Genomic DNA, 24,472 nt, shown 5'->3' on the forward strand with positions numbered 1-24,472 from the left:
AGAAAATATACAAATACCTACATTATACATATAGATTATTTTGGTCCATGCTTCATAGCATTTTGGTTTGGCAGTTGGCAGCCACTGCATAAAATAGGCATGTGTGCATATTTAGGAGTACAACTCACCCCCTGTCCAATTAAACATTGTACTTGCATGTCAGCATTTAGCTTTGAGGAGGTGGAAGGTAAGTATTATAATATATATCAGCTTGGCAGTTCTATTAGGAAGTTAAGTGAGCATGACGGGGTGCTGGTGTCCCATCACCCATGGATGAGAGTGGTAGAGGATGTGGTTGTCAGCCCATGTCATTTTGGGGTATTCCAAAAATGTCCAGCTGTCATCCACCGCTATATATTCACTCTGTTGGGACAATGGCAGTGGGGCGTGCATTAGAAAGGCAGGAGGGAAATATTTCTCCCATATAAAGGGGGATGTGTCCATTAGGACTCTTATTTAAGATACTGGATACTTTTTCTTCCCTCTATATTTTAAACCAGGGATGGCTAAAACGTAGATCCCCAGCTGTCCCGTGCATTTACCTTTTGGTCATTCTTGCTCTTAACTATGCAATGCCTTTTGACCTTAACATATTAAGGGTCAGAGGTCAAGTGTCATAACACTGCTTAGGGTTCAGGTCTATGTACAGCGCTGCGGAATATGATGGCGCTATATAAATAATAATAATAATAATAATAATAATAATGTGCTAAACATGAGTCTGTGGGTGAAATTCACTAAACAGTGAGATACTGGGGAGATTTATGTTATTCTTCGCTAACAGTGCCTGACTTCCTATCTGCTTACTAGTGTTCATAGAGGGGGGAGGGGGGGGGGGGGGTTAAAATACAAGGCCTCCATCTGTTCGTGAACTACAGCTCCCATAAACCTTTTGACAACTTGGTGCTATGTTTTTTGCTATCAAATGTTCATGGGAGACGTAGTTTAGTAATAAATGTACATCTGGTATTTCAATACTCCTGGTTTATCCATTAACATACACAGGAGAATCTTTCTCACACACCACTAATTAGCAGATAGACACCTATAGTATAAAACAGCTCACTGCATGTCACTGCATAGGCTCTCTTTGTACAATGAGTATCAATTGATTTTATTTATAATTTTTCCATGAAATAAAAAACATTCTTATCTTATCTATTGTTCCTGTAACATTTTGTATTTATCTCCTTTATTGTTAAATATAACCCTTTTAGAAGATTTTAAAACGCTGCGGAATATGTTGGCGCTATATAAATGCCCAAAATCATAATAACATTTCTAATGAAGATATCTGTGTGAGTTCTGGAAGCCGAGTTATGACTACATAATATGAGAGTTTTAATTATTATTTTATTATTTATATAGCAAATTCCATAGCGCTGTACAATGGGAAATGATGGAATGATATTATCACCTCTATAAACTCCCACCATCCTCCCCCCTTGCACCCCTCCTGCTAGCCCCAGATATCAAGCAGTATGCATCAATCTGACCCATGTCTAAATTGAGACACATTTGGTCCTTGCTGAGTCACAAACCTAACATTCTTCGCATTACATGCCTGTCACGCATTCCTCAGCACACAGTGTGTGACATCTAGTGACTCTCCGGTAAACCCAGGCCAGTTGGCACATTCTGGGGCTGTTTCCTTGAATGTCCATTATCTGCTAGATATGTGGTTTGAATTGAATTTTTTAGCTGATCTCCACTTAGGTCCTGACACAGACTGGATGAGCAGATTAAGCTGACACTGCGCGGGCTGCGTTGGGCACGAACGATCTGCATCATTAAACATCCTTGTGCTCCATATAAATATACTGTGGGTTCAGCTGTTATTCTAGAGATCAGAAGGGCAGCGGTAGCATGTGTGACCACAAGGGGTAGAGAGCGAGGACAAGGATTAGGAATAGAAAAATAATGTATAATGAAAATGTTTAAAGGGACAGTAATGCCTCGATACATGGTTTCCACACATAATTCACATGCATGATAAAGTTATGAGACTTGTTTGTTATCCATTTTACTGCTGCTACAAGCCCTGCATTTTAAAGAAGCATCTGATGAACGCTGCAAAGAGACTAGGGAGAAAAATGTATATATGTATAGTAACAGATGAAATTAGTATCTTGTAATACATTTGTATTGGACTAACAAATTATTGGAATGACATGCTTGCCAGAGAAACTCACTTTTCAAGTCTAAAGCATTGATCTGTTATTTTACATCCGCATCATTGGACTAATACGGCTACAATCTCTACTATAATATATATAGAAACCTGCTATGTTGGCGGAGGGTTGTAAAAAAAAGCCACACAAAAAAAACATTACAGAAGCATACAAATAGGAATATTCTATGAACTCCAAATTGTAGGGACATTTGATCTGCATGCTATAACAGTCTCCTTCTCAATTATAGTCACAAGTTTGTTATCTATGTCTATATTTTGTAATTGAGGTTTTAATTAAAAATGAATATCTATTAATATCCTTAACCATGGCTCCCAATACTTTAATCAACACTTATTTTAAAGCGGAATTTTAAAAGTTTGTGCTTACGTGGTCAGTCTAGCTGCATACACGTTTAATAAAATGTTAGTACATTACACCCTTCCCACACTCCAGGTTTAACATGGTCACTAATGTCTATAGACGTGGTCACTAATGTCTGATTGCAATCCATGACTGACAACGGACTCATACACAATACACCTATGAGTGGTACCTCATTCAAGCAGAGCAAAACCACTTGGGCAAAGCATCCCATTCAATCTTCAAAAGAGTAAGATGCAGATGAACATTGTACAGCACTACGGAATCTGACTGATGGCGCTATATAAATAATAAAATAACAATGAACATGCATCTACCGTCAAATGCAATTCTATCTAGCAACCATATCTGTCAAGAAGTCTCTTTAACCCCTTAAGGACCAAACTTCTGGAATAAAAGGGAATCATGACATGTCACACATGTCATGTGTCCTTAAGGGGTTAAATAAATCATAAAAGTATGGCAGTGCTGGATGGGCCTCACGCCTCACTTGGGCAACGGATTTACTTTCTGAATGCCAGAGATAAATGTGATACACATAGTTAAGGCTTGGCTGATTAATAATATTTCATTTCACAGTTTTTGTAGCTAGCAAAGTTCTAACATGAATTCCATGTTCATGATGGGTCTAGCTGTGTCTAACCACTGATAATCCAGCTGTAATGGACTATCCTCCCTTTGAGACTCAGCACATTATTGAGGACACGTCTAATTCCTGAACTAACCAGGTTCGATCCCTTGGAGTCAACTCTACCCTCGGTTTGATCCCTTTTACCCAATCTGTGATCAGACCATGTCACCTTGCTTAAATCTGCCCATTCGTCACATCAGAAACCACCTAAGCCCTATATTCTCTTCTCTGCTATCTTCACTACTACAACACTATGCTATCTCTAAATGAATCTCTCAAAATATAATCTATCCAAAATTGTCCTACCAGCCTTAACTGTATCCTTTCTCACTCATTCTACCTCCTCCCTAGCTTTCTATCCCTTCAAAAATCAAACTTAACATTCCGACCCCAACATACACAGCACTCTAAACCTCCATCTCTGCCGTTATCACAAAATACTCCCCAGTGTGGCCTTTACGTTATTCCCATGGCCTGTGGCTCTCCTCCTCCCTTATCACATGTCTCTAATGGTTTCAAGACTTTTTTCGAGCCCCTTTATCTTTGGAACTTAGGAAAATCCAGCTGTCTGCTTCCATCTCACTCTTCAAGAGGTTCCTTATAAACTGACATCAACAAAGAAGACAGCAGTTAATTCAACAAAAACTTAGCCTAATTCTCTATAGATACCATCACGCATTGAGTTCACTTTTCTAATTAGCACCACTCTTACTCTGTGCTCTACCCATCTCCTGCCCCTTGATTGTAATGCTGTAGCCAGGGTTACTATGTTATAAATATGTATCAGTTAATCTCCGATGGTCGCATTTAGCTTGTTCCTGTATTTATTTATTTATAAAATATATTACCAGGAAAGATACATGGAGATTTCTCTCGTTTTCAACTATGTACTGGGTCTCTATAACTACTAGAACCACTGCAGCTTAATGTCGTACTTCTAGTGTCTATAGCCTGTAGGCTATGTTTAAACATTGGCAGGCGGGCATCCCTCCAATGGCCATTGGAGCAACTAAATGACCTCCATTTGTCTAAATATACATAGGGATTAAGGAAAAAGCGCAAGTAACATTTTCTTTTCTTTGGTTTTTACTATATATTGGGGCTGATGTGTGTTGTAGTCCTTGCTGCTTTAGCGCAGGACTTCTCTTTTTGTATTTGTATTTACTTTGTATCACACAGCCTGGTTACAATGCTGCTACCCATCCCATGTGTTCCCTATTAAGGGTTAATAAGTAAAGGGGTGTATATAAAAAATACCCCTTTCTGTCTCATTAGAGATATCTTTGCCAGAAGCTCAAGGAAGCAGGCTGAAGGGTCAGTGTTAGGACCCGCTTAGGGGGGGTCTGCCTTGACGTTGGCAGGCGGGCATCCCTCCAATGGCCATTGGAGCAACTAAATGACCTCCATTTGTCTAAATATACATAGGGATTAAGGAAAAAGCGCAAGTAACATTTTCTTTTCTTTGGTTTTTACTATATATTGGGGCTGATGTGTGTTGTAGTCCTTGCTGCTTTAGCGCAGGACTTCTCTTTTTGTATTTGTATTTACTTTGTATCACACAGCCTGGTTACAATGCTGCTACCCATCCCATGTGTTCCCTATTAAGGGTTAATAAGTAAAGGGGTGTATATAAAAAATACCCCTTTCTGTCTCATTAGAGATATCTTTGCCAGAAGCTCAAGGAAGCAGGCTGAAGGGTCAGTGTTAGGACCCGCTTAGGGGGGGTCTGCCTTGACGTTGGCAGGCGGGCATCCCTCCAATGGCCATTGGAGCAACTAAATGACCTCCATTTGTCTAAATATACATAGGGATTAAGGAAAAAGCGCAAGTAACATTTTCTTTTCTTTGGTTTTTACTATATATTGGGGCTGATGTGTGTTGTAGTCCTTGCTGCTTTAGCGCAGGACTTCTCTTTTTGTATTTGTATTTACTTTGTATCACACAGCCTGGTTACAATGCTGCTACCCATCCCATGTGTTCCCTATTAAGGGTTAATAAGTAAAGGGGTGTATATAAAAAATACCCCTTTCTGTCTCATTAGAGATATCTTTGCCAGAAGCTCAAGGAAGCAGGCTGAAGGGTCAGTGTTAGGACCCGCTTAGGGGGGGTCTGCCTTGACGTTGGCAGGCGGGCATCCCTCCAATGGCCATTGGAGCAACTAAATGACCTCCATTTGTCTAAATATACATAGGGATTAAGGAAAAAGCGCAAGTAACATTTTCTTTTCTTTGGTTTTTACTATATATTGGGGCTGATGTGTGTTGTAGTCCTTGCTGCTTTAGCGCAGGACTTCTCTTTTTGTATTTGTATTTACTTTGTATCACACAGCCTGGTTACAATGCTGCTACCCATCCCATGTGTTCCCTATTAAGGGTTAATAAGTAAAGGGGTGTATATAAAAAATACCCCTTTCTGTCTCATTAGAGATATCTTTGCCAGAAGCTCAAGGAAGCAGGCTGAAGGGTCAGTGTTAGGACCCGCTTAGGGGGGGTCTGCCTTGACGTTGGCAGGCGGGCATCCCTCCAATGGCCATTGGAGCAACTAAATGACCTCCATTTGTCTAAATATACATAGGGATTAAGGAAAAAGCGCAAGTAACATTTTCTTTTCTTTGGTTTTTACTATATATTGGGGCTGATGTGTGTTGTAGTCCTTGCTGCTTTAGCGCAGGACTTCTCTTTTTGTATTTATGTTTAAACATTGTTTAAATGTTTAAACATTGCCTTTTCAGAGAAAAGACCGTGTTTACAAAGCTGGCTAGTAACACTTCTAGCGGCCACTTGAGGAGCATCCTATCTCAGTGCTGCAGCATCTACATTGAGCGTCTCCACGTCCTGCATGGAAGCGCTGAGCATTCGCCAGAAAAATGCATTGATTCAATAAATCTCTATGAGGAGATGCTGATTGGCGCAGTGCAGCCTTTGTGCCGCGAATGCGCATTCGACTCTCAAAGCTTTTCTATGGGAAAGCATTGTATTGGCTGAGATCATCCTGGAGGTGGGACCAGGCAGGGCCAGCTGCATCAAAACCGATGCAAGGGAGAAAGGGTACGTTTAAAACCTTTAATCCCTACATAGAAGGGGGGCCGGGGACCTAAACAGAGATTCCTTCACTTAGTGTCGGGAATACATGTTTGTATCACTGACACTATGACATGATGTTAAGCACTGTATGAATCAAGTGCTGCATAAATGGTGAAAATAATAATGAATTGGCTTATATCCAGTTAGTATGTTAAATCCAAAGCGGGCATTCAGCTTTAATTTGAACCTTAATATGATTTACATAGTGCTACAACAGGGATAATGATAGGGAATAATATATATATATATATATATATATATATATATATATATAGTTTAATTATTATTATGTTACCTTAAATATTTAATAATTCAAAGTAGAAAAAAAAAACATTGAATAAAATTACCCAACATATAAATCTCCATATTGATTTTTACAATAGCAAAATAAAGTTAGTTTTAGCCATGTGTCTCTCCCCTCACTCGTTGAGAACTGAAACAGAATTTCAAATCTTAGGCAACAGTAACTGAGCTGGAAAACTAGTCCAAGTCAGGTTTGTCTTAAGTTCATCTGTTTTGTCCTAAAATGTCAAATTTGCTTTGAATTCACGTTAAATTGTCAAATCACACAAGCGTAATCTCAGAAAAGATCCAAGTTCCATCACTTGTAAGTCAGAGCGTGAAGAGCGCGTAATTACTCAGAATCCATAGCTATTGATGGGCAGCTCTATGCCCTGCGGTTAGGCAGTTGTTGATCACCGAGTTTTTTATTGCTTTTACACATACTTTGCTTTTTTCCATTTGTTGCCTGGCTACTTAGGGTTATTTTGTGTTTTGCACTGATCGTAACCCTGTTTATGGGCATAGTTTGGTATTTAAGGCCATCGTTATAAATGATCATCTCTGTGATTAAGCCTGCTACCATGCAGACTGAACCTCAACTACACAACATACAACAGCATGTATTATTCCAGTCATACGACACTCTGTAAATCAGACTAAAAACAGTCACAGAGTTCTAGAGCAGTAGGTTGGCTGACAGATTGCTTGAGATTCTACCTTACAACCCCCAGAGCTCGCAAGAGACATCCTCTTAACTAATGCTTATCAGGGTACCCACTAAAGCTTCACAGATAACATTTACAGGGTTGTTTGCTAACGTGAGAATTGTCACATGTTCAATGTGAATTTCAAAGTTATTCAAGTCAGGTTCTGTTTTAAGTTTGGCTATTTGGCCTTCAATTTGAAATTCACTTTCAATTCCCGTCAATTTTCACTTTAGCGAATGAACCTGTGACAGTTTGGGAAGTGATGGGTCATTTGAGTGACCTGTAATGACGCCAGACACATCAGAGCACTCTGTATCATTAACAGCACCATCCGCACTGGCAGCATTTCAAATGTACTGTAGCCAGTAGGGTTGGTAATTGCTGTAATGATTTCACAATTTGCCATTTTATTCTGACCGTGATTCTATTAATATAAACCATGCTAACTGGCTTTTTAAGGACCCTCTCTCTGTTGTAGAGTAAAATAGAAGATTTCCAAACTCAGCCAACTAGCGGTTATAGAGAAACAAGTTCCCCATCCCCAATCTGCTGTGAAATGGATACTTTATACGAGGTACAAGGGATGGTTAATGCACACAGCAGCTGCTAAGATCCAACCATCACTAAATAATTGAAGAAAAAAACGCACCCAAAAAAGCCTCTGCTTAACCACCAGTAGCGTTACCTTGTGAACATGTAATCGTCTTGCAAAAGATTACATTTCACATAGCATACAAAGGGTTACTAAAATTAACACAAGCCGAGTAATACATGTGTTTCTTCCGCAACAAAACACAGGAAGTTCCTCTTTGGGAAATTTTCAGATTCAAAGCGAATGTTGTTTTTTGGGGAGAGTGGTGGATGCATGTAATAGTCTCCCAGCAGAGGTAGTAAGATATATCAGTGATCCAACATGGGAAATTGACCTAATGATCATGTAGCGCACCTATCAAGTGGCCCGATTCACGCAGGAAAGTCACGATTTGGCACTAGACTCCCATTGTCCTGTGTTTTCCCTCTGGTGTTAAATTATATATCTAAAGACATAAAAGTGAGATACAGGAATACTCAGCATGCACTTACATGTGTTTGTACTGAAAACAGGTAACATTATTGGCAGGGATTTTTACTAAACTGGGAACGGACCATACATTTTTAAATTGTAGGCAAAACCAGGCAAATGAGAAAAATGCTCCAACAGCATTGTTATTTTTCAGTTTGGTTGTTTTGGTCTAATATTTTCCCTTGCTAAGTTTGATTTGGAGAACAACCCCGACTCCATGCAGTTTAAGAGAAGGAATGTGGGTAGCGTACATTCAATGAGCATTAGGACACTTCTAAGAATAATTCACCCATTTCACGAGAAATTATCTTCACAAGAAAATAAACATACCAGGGCATTAAACAAAATATTTTCTGCTGGCAGAGGATAATTTGAATAGATACGCTCTTAATCTAGAGCGTGGGAAACGTTGGTGCAGAAACAAGGAGTGTCTAATGGCCAAATTGCAGTGCATGCAAGGAATAGCTTTCCAGTAGAGGTGGGAGCTAACAATATGGGGGAGTTCAAGAATTTCTGGGAGAGACCGACAGCTGTTTTGAACAGCAAATAAGAGAATTACAATTAAGGTCATTTAGATAAGGAATTGGCAAGCTGTATAAACCAGTTGGTTCTTATCTATACTAAATTAAAAAAATGATTTACTTGAATTAAACTAACCCCCCCGTACCTTCCCCTAACCCCCCCTGTACCTTCACATTAGGTTATATTAACTGAACTTTTTCGTTTGGAAAATTAAGAAATCGAGAAATGGATAGTCTATGCTGAAATTGCTTCCCCCCCTAATTTTCCTTTCTTTAATCATCTAGTCAATTCTCCAACTTGCTTGGACAGAACCTGGACCCAGGACACGGCTATTATTATGGGATTTTAGTTCACCCTGGGAATTTGAAAGTTTCAGAGAAAAGGCATTTACAGTCAATTAGTCCCTGAGGTTAATATATACATTCTATCGGATGCTGACAAGAAACATGAGGTTATATGTTGGCTATATACATTTTTATATATATTATTCCTAAAACACTTTACTTTAAAAGAAGATGTACATAGAAATGTCCCTCCTATACAGTGTTCATCATATTGCAACTTAAAGCAGACAGTCAGATTTACACGGATGCTAAAGAATACAGGGATAAGTCAATAAAAAGTGAGAGTTAAAGCTGACATGAGAAACTGCCAATTGATTTGGTCTCCTTACCTGGCACAATAAGGGCACCAGGAAGCACATGGTGAGTGATATTCTGATCTCCATCCTGGCTGGACGAGGGTCTCTCCGGGACTTGATGAGGGTCTGTGTTAGTGTCTGACTGTGTCACCCAGTCCCTCTCTTAGAATGACTGACAGCACAAGTGTTAGAAGTAAACTGAAACTTTAGTCCACTCTGTGGGGTGGGAGGGGGAATTACAGGGGGAGAAAGAAAAAAAGAGGGGGGGGGGACACAAGCTGAGACGGTGGGGGTTGGGGGTTCTGCAGCTGTGCCCATTACACAGAGACTACTCTGTTCAAGGTCACATACCCGCCTCCGGACCCTTGTATTTTGATGTGATACAGGCATATCCATCGAAAAAATCATTACAATTGCCACCTGCCTCTTTTTTTATTGTTCGGTGGGGAAGGCAACTTAAGAGTTAAAATATGCCATGGTCCATTCTGTAATTTAACCCATTCATTGCTAAACAGTGCGCTGATTTCTGTCAGCGTCCAAGCATCAGGATATATTTATAGATACGGTAATGTGTTTTGAATGCAGTGAGGCACCGTATAAAGGAATCACTGCGGAAAACGAACGATGTTTCACCAAAGGAAATAAGTAATTTGTATTCCAAGCTAGGATTATAAACACATACGATAAGTAATACATCTTCATTATTTCACTTGCAATTACCGCCACTTAAATGAATAAGGTACCTCGAGAGTTTCCATATTTAACTAACAATTTGTTTTGTGCTTTAATTCACTTTTGCTTATGACTATGTAAATTATTTTATTTCACGAATTATTATTTTTTTTATCGCGACGTTTGATTTTTACGATGCTATTAAATTATATGAAAAAACTTTACTTTTATTAAGGCTGAAAGCACTGGAGGTGTGTTAGCCCAGGGCTCTCAGCCTATCATAAACACCCAAAGTTGGACCTGACGCGCCTATCCAATTATAAACATCAGCCAACCTTGTCTGCAATAACTAAAATGGACTGATCGAAGAAAAATCCATTAACAGACCATAAAAATGTACAATCGTTATTTTTATTATTATTATTTAAAACAATAAAAAACTTTTGAAAAAAAAAAAGACAGAAATCTATTCTATAATAATGTGTATGTTCAATGACAAAATCAGATTTCTGAAAAACAGAAAAAAAAGAGCATCTCTTATGTAATCATACAGACAAGTTTAATCTCCATCATTTATCATACTTAAGATTTGACAGAGGAAGAAAGTACGTTAAAAAAAAAAAAAAAATGTATTGACTTTAAAATGGTTAAGATAATTTAAAAATATATGTTTAAGCATTTTACGGCTAAAATGCTTAGAAATACTTTAAGCTTATCACTTAAAGGGGTACAGTAATTAAGGAAGAGGAGAGATCTGGGAGAAGAGGTCAATTTCAGAAAAGTCTGCAATCCATCTATCAACATCTGTTATTTGCTGAAAGATCTGCAAAACTCCTCAAGCAAATGTTCTGTTAGATCATTACTAAATACAGATTAGGGAACAGTGCACACACAAAACTACAGGTTTATATTTTACAATGCTACTTAAAAACATCTATCTCCGTAAACAAATATGGGGATTCAGTTCCACAAGAGGGCCATCGCTTATTAAGCCCACCACTACTCCACAGTACCCCAATATCGGTGAGTCTTGCACTCATTTTAAAGTGGGTGACATATAAATAATGCTTGTGCTAAATGAATTAAGGTGTATTTAATTAATCTGTTGTAAGTGCATTGTGAGAATATAAAATGCTAAATAAATATGATAAAAAAAAACAAATAAAAAAATGAAGTGTGAAAAGTGATGGTGCTTTGATGCATATACTCACAATGCATATTATATATCTGCTCTATATCAAATTAAAATTATCATAAAAGTGACATTACTATCAGTGGCGTACACATGACCTATGGGGCCCCGGTGCGAAAATTGATCCGTTCCTCCCCCCCCCCCGCACGCTTACTCTGCGCAGGCCGGGGCCGCAACACATGGCGGCGGGCACCTGGTCGCAGGGGTTGCAGGGCTGCGACCGCGGTATGTACACCAGTGCATGCAGATGCACACACACTTAAAGGACCACTACAGACACCCAGATCACATCAGCTCAATGAAGTGGTCTGGGTGTCAGGTCCCTCTAGTTTTAACCCTGCAGCTGAAAGCTCAGAGAAACTGCTATGTTTCACTGAGGGTTAATCCAGCCTCTAGTGGCTGTCTCACTGACAGCCGTAAGGGGAGCTTCCGCGATACTAAGACACTGAACGTCCATAGGAAAGCATTGAGTAATGCCTTTCCTATAGGCGGTTTGAATGCGCGCACGGCTCTTGCTGTGCATGCGCATTCGGAGCTGAGCGGCGGAGGGATCCTCAGCGCCAAGGGAGTCCGGCGCTGGAGAAAGGTAAGTGCTGAAGACACACACACACTCTCACGAACAGATGCATACACACTAGCTAACACACACACACATTTACTGACAGAGACACACTCAGCGACAGACATACATACACACTCACTGACAAACACACACTAACAGACATCAAACAGACTCACTAACACAAACACACTCAGTAACAGACACACACAGTAACACACTCACTGACACTCACTAGCAGACACACACTCAACAGACACACTAACACACTAACACACACACTGACACTCACAGTAACACTAACACACACAGTAACACACACACTAACACTCACAGTAACACACACAGTAACACTAACACACACACTCACAGTAACACTAACACACACAATAACACTCACAGTAACACACACACTAACACACACAGTAACACTAACACTCACAGTAACACTAACACACACACTAACACTCACAGTAACACTAACACACACACTAACACACACAGTAACACTAACACTCACAGTAACACTAACACACACACTAACACACACAGTATCACTAACACACACAGTAACACTAACACACACAGTAACACTAACACACACAGTAACACTAACACACACACTAACACTCACAGTAACACTAACACACACACACTAACACTCACAGTAACACTAACACACACACACTAACACTCACAGTAACACTAACACACACACACTAACACTCACAGTAACACTAACACACACACACAATAACACTCACAGTAACACTAACACACACACACACTAACACTCACAGTAACACTAACACACACACACCAACACTCACAGTGACACTAACACACACACTAACACTCACAGTAACACTAACACACACAGTAACACTAACACTCACAGTAACACTAACACACACAGTAACACTAACACTCACAGTAACACTAACACACACACTAACACTCACAGTAACACTAACACACACAGTAACACTAACACACACACACACACACACTCACAGTAACACTAACACACACTAACACTCACAGTAACACTAACACACACAGTAACACTAACACTCACAGTAACACTAACACACACAGTAACACTAACACTCACAGTAACACTAACACGCACACTAACACACACAGTAACACTTACACTCACAGTAACACTAACACACACACACTAACACTCACAGTGACACTAACACACACACTAACACTCACAGTAACACTAACACTCACAGTAACACTAACACTCACAGTAACACTAACACACACACTAACACTCACAGTAACACTAAAACACACAGTAACACTAACACACACACACACACACACACTCACAGTAACACTAACACACACACACACACACTCACAGTAACACTAACACACACACTAACACTCACAGTAACACTAACACTCACAGTAACACTAACACACACAGTAACACTAACACACCCAGTAACACTAACACTCACAGTAACACCAACACGCACACTAACACACACAGTAACACTAACACTCACAGTAACACTAACACACACACTAACACACACAGTAACACTAACACTCACAGTAACACTAACACACACAGTAACACTAACACACACACTAACAATCACAGTAACACTAACACACACACACACTAACACTCACAGTAACACTAACACACACACACTAACACTCACAGTAACACTAACACACACACACATTAACACTCACAGTAACACTAAAACACACACACACAAACACTCACAGTAACACTAACACACACACTAACACTCACCGTAACACTAACACACACACTAACACACACAGTAACACTAACACTCACAGTAACACTAACACACACACACTAACACACACACAGTAACACACACAGTAACACTAACACACACATTAACACTCACAGTAACACTAAAACACACACACACAAACACTCACAGTAACACTAACACTCACCGTAACACTAACACACACAGTAACACTAACACACACACAAACACTCACAGTAACACTAACACTAACACACACACACACACACTAACACATTTTTAATTTTATTTAATCCCCCCAGCCTCCTTACCTTTTGGAGTGCTGAGGGGATTCCCTGGGGTCCAGTGGTGCTGCTGGGGGGGCCGGTCACCCGGCGGCAGTCAGGCTGGCTGGTGCACGAGGGAGCACTCTCCCCTGAGTGCTTCTTCTTCAGCTCCCACGCGCACCGCGTACTGATACCGGCGCCGGAAGATGGCTCCGGTATCAGTGCGGTGCGCGAGGAAGCTGAAGAGGAAGCACTCAGGGGAGAGTGCTCCCTCGCGCACCGGCCAGCCTGACTGCCCGCCGGGTGTAAGCAGGGCCAGCCTCGGGGGGCCTGGAGGTGGCCGGCTCCTGGGCCCCCCAGGAGAAGAGGCTGGCCACAGTGGGTACATACCGGGTCGCGACCCCAGCCGCGACCCCTGCGACCCTGGTATGTACGCCACTGATTACTATTCAAAACCTCCTCAAATTTATACCTTCCTGCGGTCACCTCCAAAGAGGCATCTGAAGCTGGGGTGCAGGGCAGGGTGCTCAACCCAAAAGGAATTTGGTGTGGGGTCTCCAAACATACATAGAGGAAATAAAGGAGGAATTGGGGGCACACACAAAACATGCATTTCTCAGCAATGGTGCTGCCGTAGGGACCCAAAGTTATACATAATACAGATTAAGAAACAGCGCACTGTGAAATAGTGGTGGGCTTAATACGATATGGCCAAATGGTGGAACTGAATCCCCATATTTGCTTCCTAAGATAAGTGATAAGTAGCCTTATAAAATGTAATACTGTATTTTTGTGTGTGCATTGTTGCTTAATCTGTTCGGTCATTACTCTCTGATCTAAACATGTGTAATAGCTGTTGTATAATTTAGCCTTTCATTAAGATATTAGCGTACCCTTGAGACCAGACATGAAAATGAAAAGTGGTTCAGCAACGCTCGGTTTGATAAAAGCATCGCTGAATACTGATGTAAAGGCCGCGGTAATGCCACATGTTAAACGGGGCCCTTCGATTCAGGATGGTGAAGAGTTAACACTCCTGTTTTCCATTTTGAGAGCAAATAAAACATTTTGATAACATCCAGAACAAACTCCGGATTTTGCCATTACTGAGATGTACTGATGATATCACCAAGGTTCTTTTTTCCGCAGCCTGTTTGTTTAACCCCATCAAGGCCACAGGAAACAGACAACCAGATGTACTAGGCATATAACATTCACATGGTTTGTAGAGGTTTCCCTCCTAAATCCTGTAAACGTACTAGCCGTTGCTGCGTTCTCGAAGTTCATGCATTGGCCTTGCAGTCCCAACGAGAGAGAGAGAGAGAGCACTAGGACTGAGAGGGTTACCATAAAGACAGAGAGGCTAGACAGCTGTTTTTAGTGACTCACTATGACCAGCTGCTCAGACAGTCAGAGACAGACATCACAAGAAAATGGATACATCACTACATGTCAATTCCTGAGGTTATTCTACAGGGTGAAGGATTAAAACAACTATTAAAAAAAAAAAAAAAAAAACAATGGTCATTATTTAGGATTTTCTATCAGTTGCTATTAATCTTGATGCAGGGGAAGCTTGTATCAGACAGTATAGAAGTTCCTGACTTTTCCAATAACCGGTCCCATGTAGATCAGATCATACATATAATATCATCGAAATAGTCTATGGATATCTTTAGCTTACAAGTCTCAAAAATCCCTATATCCATTTACGGGGCATGTCACTCCTAATTATCTCAAACTGTTTACTTAAACCATTTTACCCTGACAAGAAAGTGACTCTACTCTATGTTTTGGTTCAATATGTAGAATAGTATCATCCATGGAGTGGTGTTTATAATACTCTATCACTTGCCATTTTGGCTGCATCACACCTGAGTCTCGTTCCTTGCATCTCCTACAGGCTAAGGCACGACCAATGCCACACGATGCAGGGATTTATGTCTCAGAAAAGAACTCCAAATATTGAATGAGTTTAGAATGGAATCAGGAGATGCAGTGTGGACCTGCCCCCGTCACATATAGGAATAAATATCAAAGATACATAATCTGTAAGGTCTACATGATATCATATCATGGGAGTTGCAATGAGTGTACATTTTTGGGGATGAAGACTTACGATTCCAGTAACCATCTGCTAAGGAGTAAACCCTGCTACATTCATCAGTTGTTCCCCAAGTATTGGTACTGAAATAAAGTTTTCAGTGCGGTCCCAACCTGACTTTCGTCTTCTTTGAGCCATGCTAACCATCAAGCAGGCATCTTTTTTTGTGCAAAAAATATATCATTTTTGGAAAAGCTGATCTTAACAATCTCAAAGTAGTTCTTAGATGACTACCACCAGATGTAGATCACGATGCAGTTTTGTTTGGGAACCCATGCCTTAAACATAACTCTCTGTTAGGGTTGTCAGCTTAAAAAAAAAACAGTTCTTCCATTCTGGTAATATTGTGTGATTACTTATGCCTTTCATGATCTACTTTTTAAATGCATATCCAATGGCCCCTCAAAGGATATCTGTAGCTCAGAACGCTCTACCTCACCTGATCAGTCATTTTACAGTCTCCAGTACTTTACGAAAAAATAAATTGCAGGGTGAATCATCTCCATTTATCTACAGCCTCTTGTTTGTGTTTGCTGAAAAAGTTTTTCCAATGTAATGCGCATTTGGATGTTCTGTGTATGCGCCATGCAGTACTGCGGAATATATTGGGTCCGTTAATATTTTTATCATTTTAGAATGGCCGTGTGTCTCCAGACATTATTCGATTTATTGAGTTTAAATGTATAAATGTAGAGCGCCCTTCAGGATGATGTTACTCTAGCCCCCCCACCTGGAGGATTAGGGAATTGATCATTTATCAAGTGTGACAGATTGCCTTCACAATGTAACATAGAAACTGCACGTTTCTGTACAAATTCTGATTCATAACAAGATATTGGTAAAAAAAAAAAAAAAAAACATTCTAGTTACCTGTATTAGAGATTAATATGTTGCTGCTTATAAAAAGGCTATCTCAATACCCATGCCGCTGTTTTCACACACTACCCTATTTATGAAAGAAAACAATAGTGAGTTTTAACTGGTAAGTCAGTGTTCATTTATCAGCCATTAATGGTATTTATAATGAATAGCATAAAGGGTGTATCAGGATGAGTGCTGTGATTCTCCAACAGATCATGGTTATATCACCATCTTGATTTAAGCAGAATTCGGTAATTCCTAAATCCTGCACCGTTATCTAAAGGCATGTGTTGTCAATGCCAGCTTCATAGGGAGAAATGAATCAACTGATAAATGTGTCTTAAAACTGCTGAGTTGTGTTAAAAAATGCCCCTTGTGTTCTGGGTCCTGAAAGACATACAACAGGAAAATACCGTAACACTCCAACAACCTCTTTCGACTTAACTCCAATTCACTGCTCTGGGAACCTTTAACTACAAAGGATTCTTTCTTATGCGACCAAAAAATAGAGCCCAGGAATAAGAGACATTAGGAATGAAACAATTAAGACTGTATTTTTTTTGCTTTTTTAGGTTTGAAGGATGTTGTAATAAAAGGCATTGGGGGGCTTTAAGCAAGGTCTGCTCAGAGTGTAGAACTCTAAAACTTCACTGGGAATGAAACAATCATTTTATTTCATCAGACAAAACCATCCACAATAATGTAGAGACAACAACAGGAAGAGAACACTGAGGTCTAGAACAAGATCGGTGAGCAAAGACATTTGATCCGATGTCTGACAATCTACTTTTGCCAACATCTTGCAACACATTTAAGGACACTTTCCAGGATTTTTAAAATAATATTTACTTAGCCTTAATATTTATCAAAATTAAATATAGAAACCCACTGTGCTGTATTTTCCTCTATTCTAGAACGGAATGCCTCCATGTTGGCTACATGTTAATCACGGTTCTAAACTCTGCTCTATAGATGATTTATAATGTTTTATTCAATGGTGCATGAAATCAGGCTAATAACTTCTGTTAGGTCAGCATCCTCAATACTACCAAAGGACTCTGGAATGCTCTAGACCCAGTCGCCAAAGTTGAACTAGGGTCACTAGTAACCTCTCTCCTTTCAGGTGGGTATTGTGCCCTCTGACTGTGCCTTCTTCTCCTAGGCAGGTATCAACCTCTCAGCCTGTGCCTCCTTGTCCCAGGCAAGTATCCACTAATCTGCCTGCACTGCCTCCACCTACTGTCTTTACAAAGGCACTTGCGGCTCTAAACCATATGCTCCTAGTGATGGTCACTACCATCAGATATCTCCCCCTTCCCATGGAGAATAACCTGGTGGAAGACTCTGAACGGGGTGACTCCCAATTCAGTCAGTACTTTCATTTTGTTAATACCAAGACCAAATCTTTTCAGGATAGAGTACAGTTGGAACAGAGCCACTTACCCAGCCAACCTCTTCAACCCCGGCTAGGAAGGAGTGCCAACTACACCTTCTCCCTTAAGTCCTATCAGCCGCTAGAGAGAATACTGGTGGCCGGTATCTCTAAGACAAGGAGTTGGAATCTAGGCCAACTGCTTAGCATCTTGGGATTACACTGGTGGAGATCGTGGTCCCCTCCACCTATACAAGGCAATCGCCATAACAACATTTGGAGCTGAACCAGTTACCCAGCCCATCTCATCATCTCCTGTAGTGGACATATGATGCTGGGGAGAAGTGCGAGCACTACATCTCCTGGAAACTCCATCAGCCACTGGGAGAGGGGCCAACTGCTTCCTCACAATGGAGTCCAATCTGTTGCTGGGAAGAGGTGTCTCCAGCACCCTCTATCTGGAATTCAAATGGCCACTGGGGAGGGATGCCACCATTAATTTTAATAGAAATAAAAGACATAAAAATGTATTACTTATGATAAACTCATATGGTCAAAATAGTGCAAAACAAATAATAAAAAAAATATAATTACTCAAAATAAATAAAAACTACCCACAGGAGAAGAGAGCTTGTAAAATAAGGTGTAACAATTAACGAGCATAAATCAGTCCTTTCAAAAGATTTTCTTCAATCATTGGTGCTGGTGTAACAACCTCTTTTACAAGCTTTCTGCTCCTGCGGGTATTCTTTCACGTAGATTTGATTTTTTTTTTTAATCATTATGTTTTTGTTTGTTTTGGCACTATTTTTATCATAAGAGTTCATTTTTTAACACAATCGTGTCCCTCGAGTAATAATTTTTCATGTCTTTCTCGTCTATAAAAATGTATAATATGCACTGCCGCTTTAATATGCTCTTTTAAGGGCGTCTCATACACTGCCACTTTAATATGAAGTGTGTTATTAATTATATCTTCGGAATAAAAAAAAATCATCATTAATGTACGCACTGACGCTTTAATTTATACATTTAATTATATACATTATGATGTGTGCTTTATTTTTATATTCTTTATGTTTACATTTTTTTTCCATAAATTATTATTGATTGCTTTTTATAAAATTTTCTTTGTTTTTTGAAATTTGCGTGCCTGGTGGCACCTCCTTAAATTTTGAATACCTGCTTGCATTGCCCTCCATGTGATTGGCAGCTCTGGACCCCCACCTTTTTACATATAGACGTGTTCGCTCGTGAACATCTGACATCATTACGCATTTGCGCCTGACGTCAGCACGCCATTGTTGCATCTCAAACGCAATCATTTTGGGGGCTTTTGGCGCTTTGTGACAAGCTCATTGCGTCGGTGTTTCGTCTGGGCTAGTCTGTGCTGCGTTTCCTGTAGGCTTTGGCAATGAGGTGGGATTTTGGAGCAACTCTCTTTGCAGTTTTGTTTCCGATTAACGTCCGGTTCTCTCAGGAGCACACATGTATGATGTCTCATTAGAGTGAGTATACTATTATTCTGTTATTTAATTATTATAATTTTACAGATTGTTTGATTGCTGTGTCAGAAGTATTGATTGATTACACTGCCTATAAATCAATCAATACTTGTGACACATTTTCTTTTATGGTGTTAGCTTGAGAAAAACCCATCGGCTGACATCATCAGAAGTGATTCTCTGAGCCAATCACACTGCTTTCCTATAGGATTGGGTGAGTTTGTCAAGGAGGCAGATCAGGGGCAGAGCCAGAACAAGTCAAACACAGCCCTGGCCAATCAGCATCTCCTCATAGAGATGAATTGAATCAATGCATCTCATAGAGGAACGTTCAGTGTCTCCATGCAGTACTGTATACTGTGCAGCACTGCCCCAGGAAGCACCTCTAGCAGCCATTTAAGGAGTGGCCAGTGGAGGTATCCCTAGGCTGTAATGTAAACACTGCCTTTTCTCTGCAAAAAACAGTGTTTACTGCAAAAATCCTGAAAGGAATGATTACACTCACCAGAACAAATACAATAAGCTGTAGTTGTTCTAGTGACTATGGTGTCCCATTGATGTTAAATGACTTCCCTTAATATTCTAGAATCACGTGTAATATTGCTTAGCTGTATAAACCTACTCGAGGGCCTGACAACTGAAGAGACCTTCCATTGACAACTAAATCACCTGCAACATTCAGTCGAAAGCAGCATCAATATTACATGGTGAATGTGATCCTAGAACAGCAACCTTTATTGCTGCAATACAGTGATCATGTTCCAATTTTAAGCAAAACATTGAGAAAACCTACATCAGGGCAACCACTGAGATTTCTGCTTTTTAACCCACTTATGAACTAAGGCCATGCCATTCCTTACATGAATAAAGGGGTAGCCCACTCACAAGGTCCCCTAGGTGTGAAAAAGCAGAATAAAGTATCCGATCTCCAGTAAGGGAGTTCACGCAGCAGATCCATTCAATCAGTCTGGAATGAAATGCCATAAGGATAGCACAATTAGGATATGCTCTCAATCCCAACATTTACCCTTTAGGAAAATTAATTCCATCCTAAAAACAATCTCCTTAATCAGTTCCAGTTTAATGAACCTGCAACCTGAATATAAAGATATATAAACCTGGGGCTGTTCCAGTTACATTCAATTTAAAGTTCTGTTTCCTGTTCTTTCTGCTGTGAAGGTAGGAGCTAGCCCGTCAGTTAATGTTGCCTCTGGATGGTCAGGAAAATAAAGTTTACTGCTCAGTCAATATGTCACTCTACAAAGGTGTGAGTGGATGCAATGTTTTATATCACCACAAGGTGGAAGCAGTGCATCTTTCTATAAATCCCTTGATTCGATATTAATAACCACGAAAGCCCGCTTTAGTGGTTATGGTGTCAGGAGTGCCCTGACGCCATCCCATAGTGAATAGCCAATCTGTTTTAGTACGGGTTGACAACATATCTGAGCATCCGTACCGTGTTGCCTTCTTGTGCAAGAGAATCCAGATGTCTCTATAGAATCTCTCCAGATTCTCCTGAGGTCCAGATGAAAGTGATGCAGTTGCGAGTGCCTGGGGGATTCAATTAAGTTGTCAAACTATACTAAAAAAAAGTTTGACTACTTACCAGAGGATGGCGTCAGGAGCAGTGGGATGTAGTGATTATGGTGCTTGAATTGTTTCTTTAAATAAAACAGTGTAACGCACACTTCATTCAGCGCAGTTCAAGGCCTGTGGGCTGTGTGATAGGACAACAATAGCAAATGATCAGTCTCAATGTGTCATTCTTTGCACAGAAAACAAATGTAACAAAATTTATGACAATTACTATAATAAATACAAAGTGCGAAGAAATACGAACCAAAGTGCTTGCTACAATCTACTACTTGACAAACCTTCTAAATCATTCATATATTCTTTTTTTCATTTGGATAATTTAATTAAGAAAGGTAACACCCAAAGTTCTGTCTTCATGTTGATTGTTGGGTATTCTGAAACATTTCTGCTAATCATGGTTCTAGTAGCTCTAACCTCTCATCTAATGATTGTGCACGTAGCGGTCAGAGTATGACAGTATGTATGTGTCATGATATTAATGTGTGTAGCTGTCAGAGTATGACAGTATGTATGTGTCATGATATTAATGTGTAGCTGTCAAGGTACGAGTGTATGTATGTGTCATGATATTAGAGTGTGTAGCTGTCAGGGTACGAGTGTATGTAAGTGTCATGATATTAATGTGTGTAGCTGTCAAGGTACGAGTGTATGTAAGTGTCATGATATTAGAGTGTGTAGCTGTCAGGGTACGAGTGTATGTAAGTGTCATGATATTAATGTGTGTAGCTGTCGGGGTACGAGTGTATGTATGTGTCATGATATTAATGTGTGTAGCTGTCAGGGTACGAGTGTATGTCAATGTCACGATATTAATGTGTGTAGCTGTCAAGGTACGAGTGTATGTAAGTGTCATGATATTAGAGTGTGTAGCTGTCAGGGTACGAGTGTATGTAAGTGTCATGATATTAATGTGTGTAGCTGTCAGGGTACGAGTGTATGTATGTGTCATGATATTAATGTGTGTAGCTGTCAAGGTACGAGTGTATGTAAGTGTCATGATATTAATGTGTGTAGCTGTCAGGGTACGAGTGTATGTATGTGTCATGATATTAGAGTGTGTAGCTGTCAGGGTGTGTGTGTGGCCAAGTATTACTGTGTGTGTGTCAGAGGATTAATGTGTGTCAGTGTAGGAGTGTGTGGTGACAAGAACGTATACTCACCTGTCATTTTAATGATGGCCACGTTTGCCAGCAAGCATCATGTTAAAAATAAATATATCTGCCATAATCTGCTCAGCACAACAGAGATACAATGTTACTACTTACAAATGTTCACCATGTCCTACTTCCATGGCAGATGCACTTTAAAATCCCTTGATTCGATATTAATAACCACGAAAGCCCGCTTTAGTGGTTATGGTGTCAGGAGTGCCCTGACGCCATCCCATAGTGAATAGCCAATCTGTTTTAGTACGGGTTGACAACATATCTGAGCATCCGTACCGTGTTGCCTTCTTGTGCAAGAGAATCCAGATGTCTCTATAGAATCTCTCCAGATTCTCCTGAGGTCCAGATGAAAGTGATGCAGTTGCGAGTGCCTGGGGGATTCAATTAAGTTGTCAAACTATACTAAAAAAAAGTTTGACTACTTACCAGAGGATGGCGTCAGGAGCAGTGGGATGTAGTGATTATGGTGCTTGAATTGTTTCTTTAAATAAAACAGTGTAACGCACACTTCATTCAGCGCAGTTCAAGGCCTGTGGGCTGTGTGATAGGACAACAATAGCAAATGATCAGTCTCAATGTGTCATTCTTTGCACAGAAAACAAATGTAACAAAATTTATGACAATTACTATAATAAATACAAAGTGCGAAGAAATACGAACCAAAGTGCTTGCTACAATCTACTACTTGACAAACCTTCTAAATCATTCATATATTCTTTTTTTCATTTGGATAATTTAATTAAGAAAGGTAACACCCAAAGTTCTGTCTTCATGTTGATTGTTGGGTATTCTGAAACATTTCTGCTAATCATGGTTCTAGTAGCTCTAACCTCTCATCTAATGATTGTGCACGTAGCGGTCAGAGTATGACAGTATGTATGTGTCATGATATTAATGTGTGTAGCTGTCAGAGTATGACAGTATGTATGTGTCATGATATTAATGTGTAGCTGTCAAGGTACGAGTGTATGTATGTGTCATGATATTAATGTGTGTAGCTGTACGGGTACGAGTGTATGTATGTTTCATGATATTAATGTGTGTAGCTGTCGGGGTACGAGTGTATGTATGTGTCATGATATTAATGTGTGTAGCTGTCAGGGAACGAGTGTATGTATGTGTCATGATATTAATGTGTGTAGCTGTCGGGGAACGAGTGTATGTATGTGTCATGATATTAATGTGTGTAGCTGTCGGGGAACGAGTGTATGTATGTGTCATGATATTAATGTGTGTAGCTGTCGGGGTACAAGTGTATGTAAGTGTCATGATATTAATGTGTGTAGCTGTCAAGGTACGAGTGTATGTATGTGTCATGATATTAATGTGTGTAGCTGTCAGGGTACGAGTGTATGTAAGTGTCATGATATTAATGTGTGTAGCTGTCAGGGTACGAGTGTATGTAAGTGTCATGATATTAATGTGTGTAGCTGTCAAGGTACGAGTGTATGTATGTGTCATGATATTAATGTGTGTAGCTGTCAAGGTACGAGTGTATGTATGTGTCATGATATTAGAGTGTGTAGCTGTCAGGGTACGAGTGTATGTAAGTGTCATGATATTAATGTGTGTAGCTGTCAAGGTACGAGTGTATGTAAGTGTCATGATATTAGAGTGTGTAGCTGTCAGGGTACGAGTGTATGTAAGTGTCATGATATTAATGTGTGTAGCTGTCGGGGTACGAGTGTATGTATGTGTCATGATATTAATGTGTGTAGCTGTCAGGGTACGAGTGTATGTCAATGTCACGATATTAATGTGTGTAGCTGTCAAGGTACGAGTGTATGTAAGTGTCATGATATTAGAGTGTGTAGCTGTCAGGGTACGAGTGTATGTAAGTGTCATGATATTAATGTGTGTAGCTGTCAGGGTACGAGTGTATGTATGTGTCATGATATTAATGTGTGTAGCTGTCAAG

General features: G+C 40.0%; 1 protein-coding gene across 1 annotated transcript in view; it reads right to left on the reverse strand.

The window, feature by feature from the left end:
• Positions 1 to 9,708, reverse strand: part of CDH15 (cadherin 15) — a 34,213-nt gene extending 24,505 nt beyond the window's left edge. The window contains exon 1 of the mRNA XM_063437886.1: positions 9,517 to 9,708. Coding sequence (XP_063293956.1) covers positions 9,517 to 9,570 — 54 coding nt within the window. The 5' untranslated portion in view covers positions 9,571 to 9,708. The remainder of the gene's footprint in view (positions 1 to 9,516) is intronic.
• Positions 9,709 to 24,472: the final 14,764 nt, after the last annotated feature.

This window comes from Pelobates fuscus, chromosome 12 (assembly GCF_036172605.1).
Source record: "Pelobates fuscus isolate aPelFus1 chromosome 12, aPelFus1.pri, whole genome shotgun sequence".
Classification (NCBI taxonomy): Eukaryota; Metazoa; Chordata; class Amphibia; order Anura; family Pelobatidae; genus Pelobates; species Pelobates fuscus.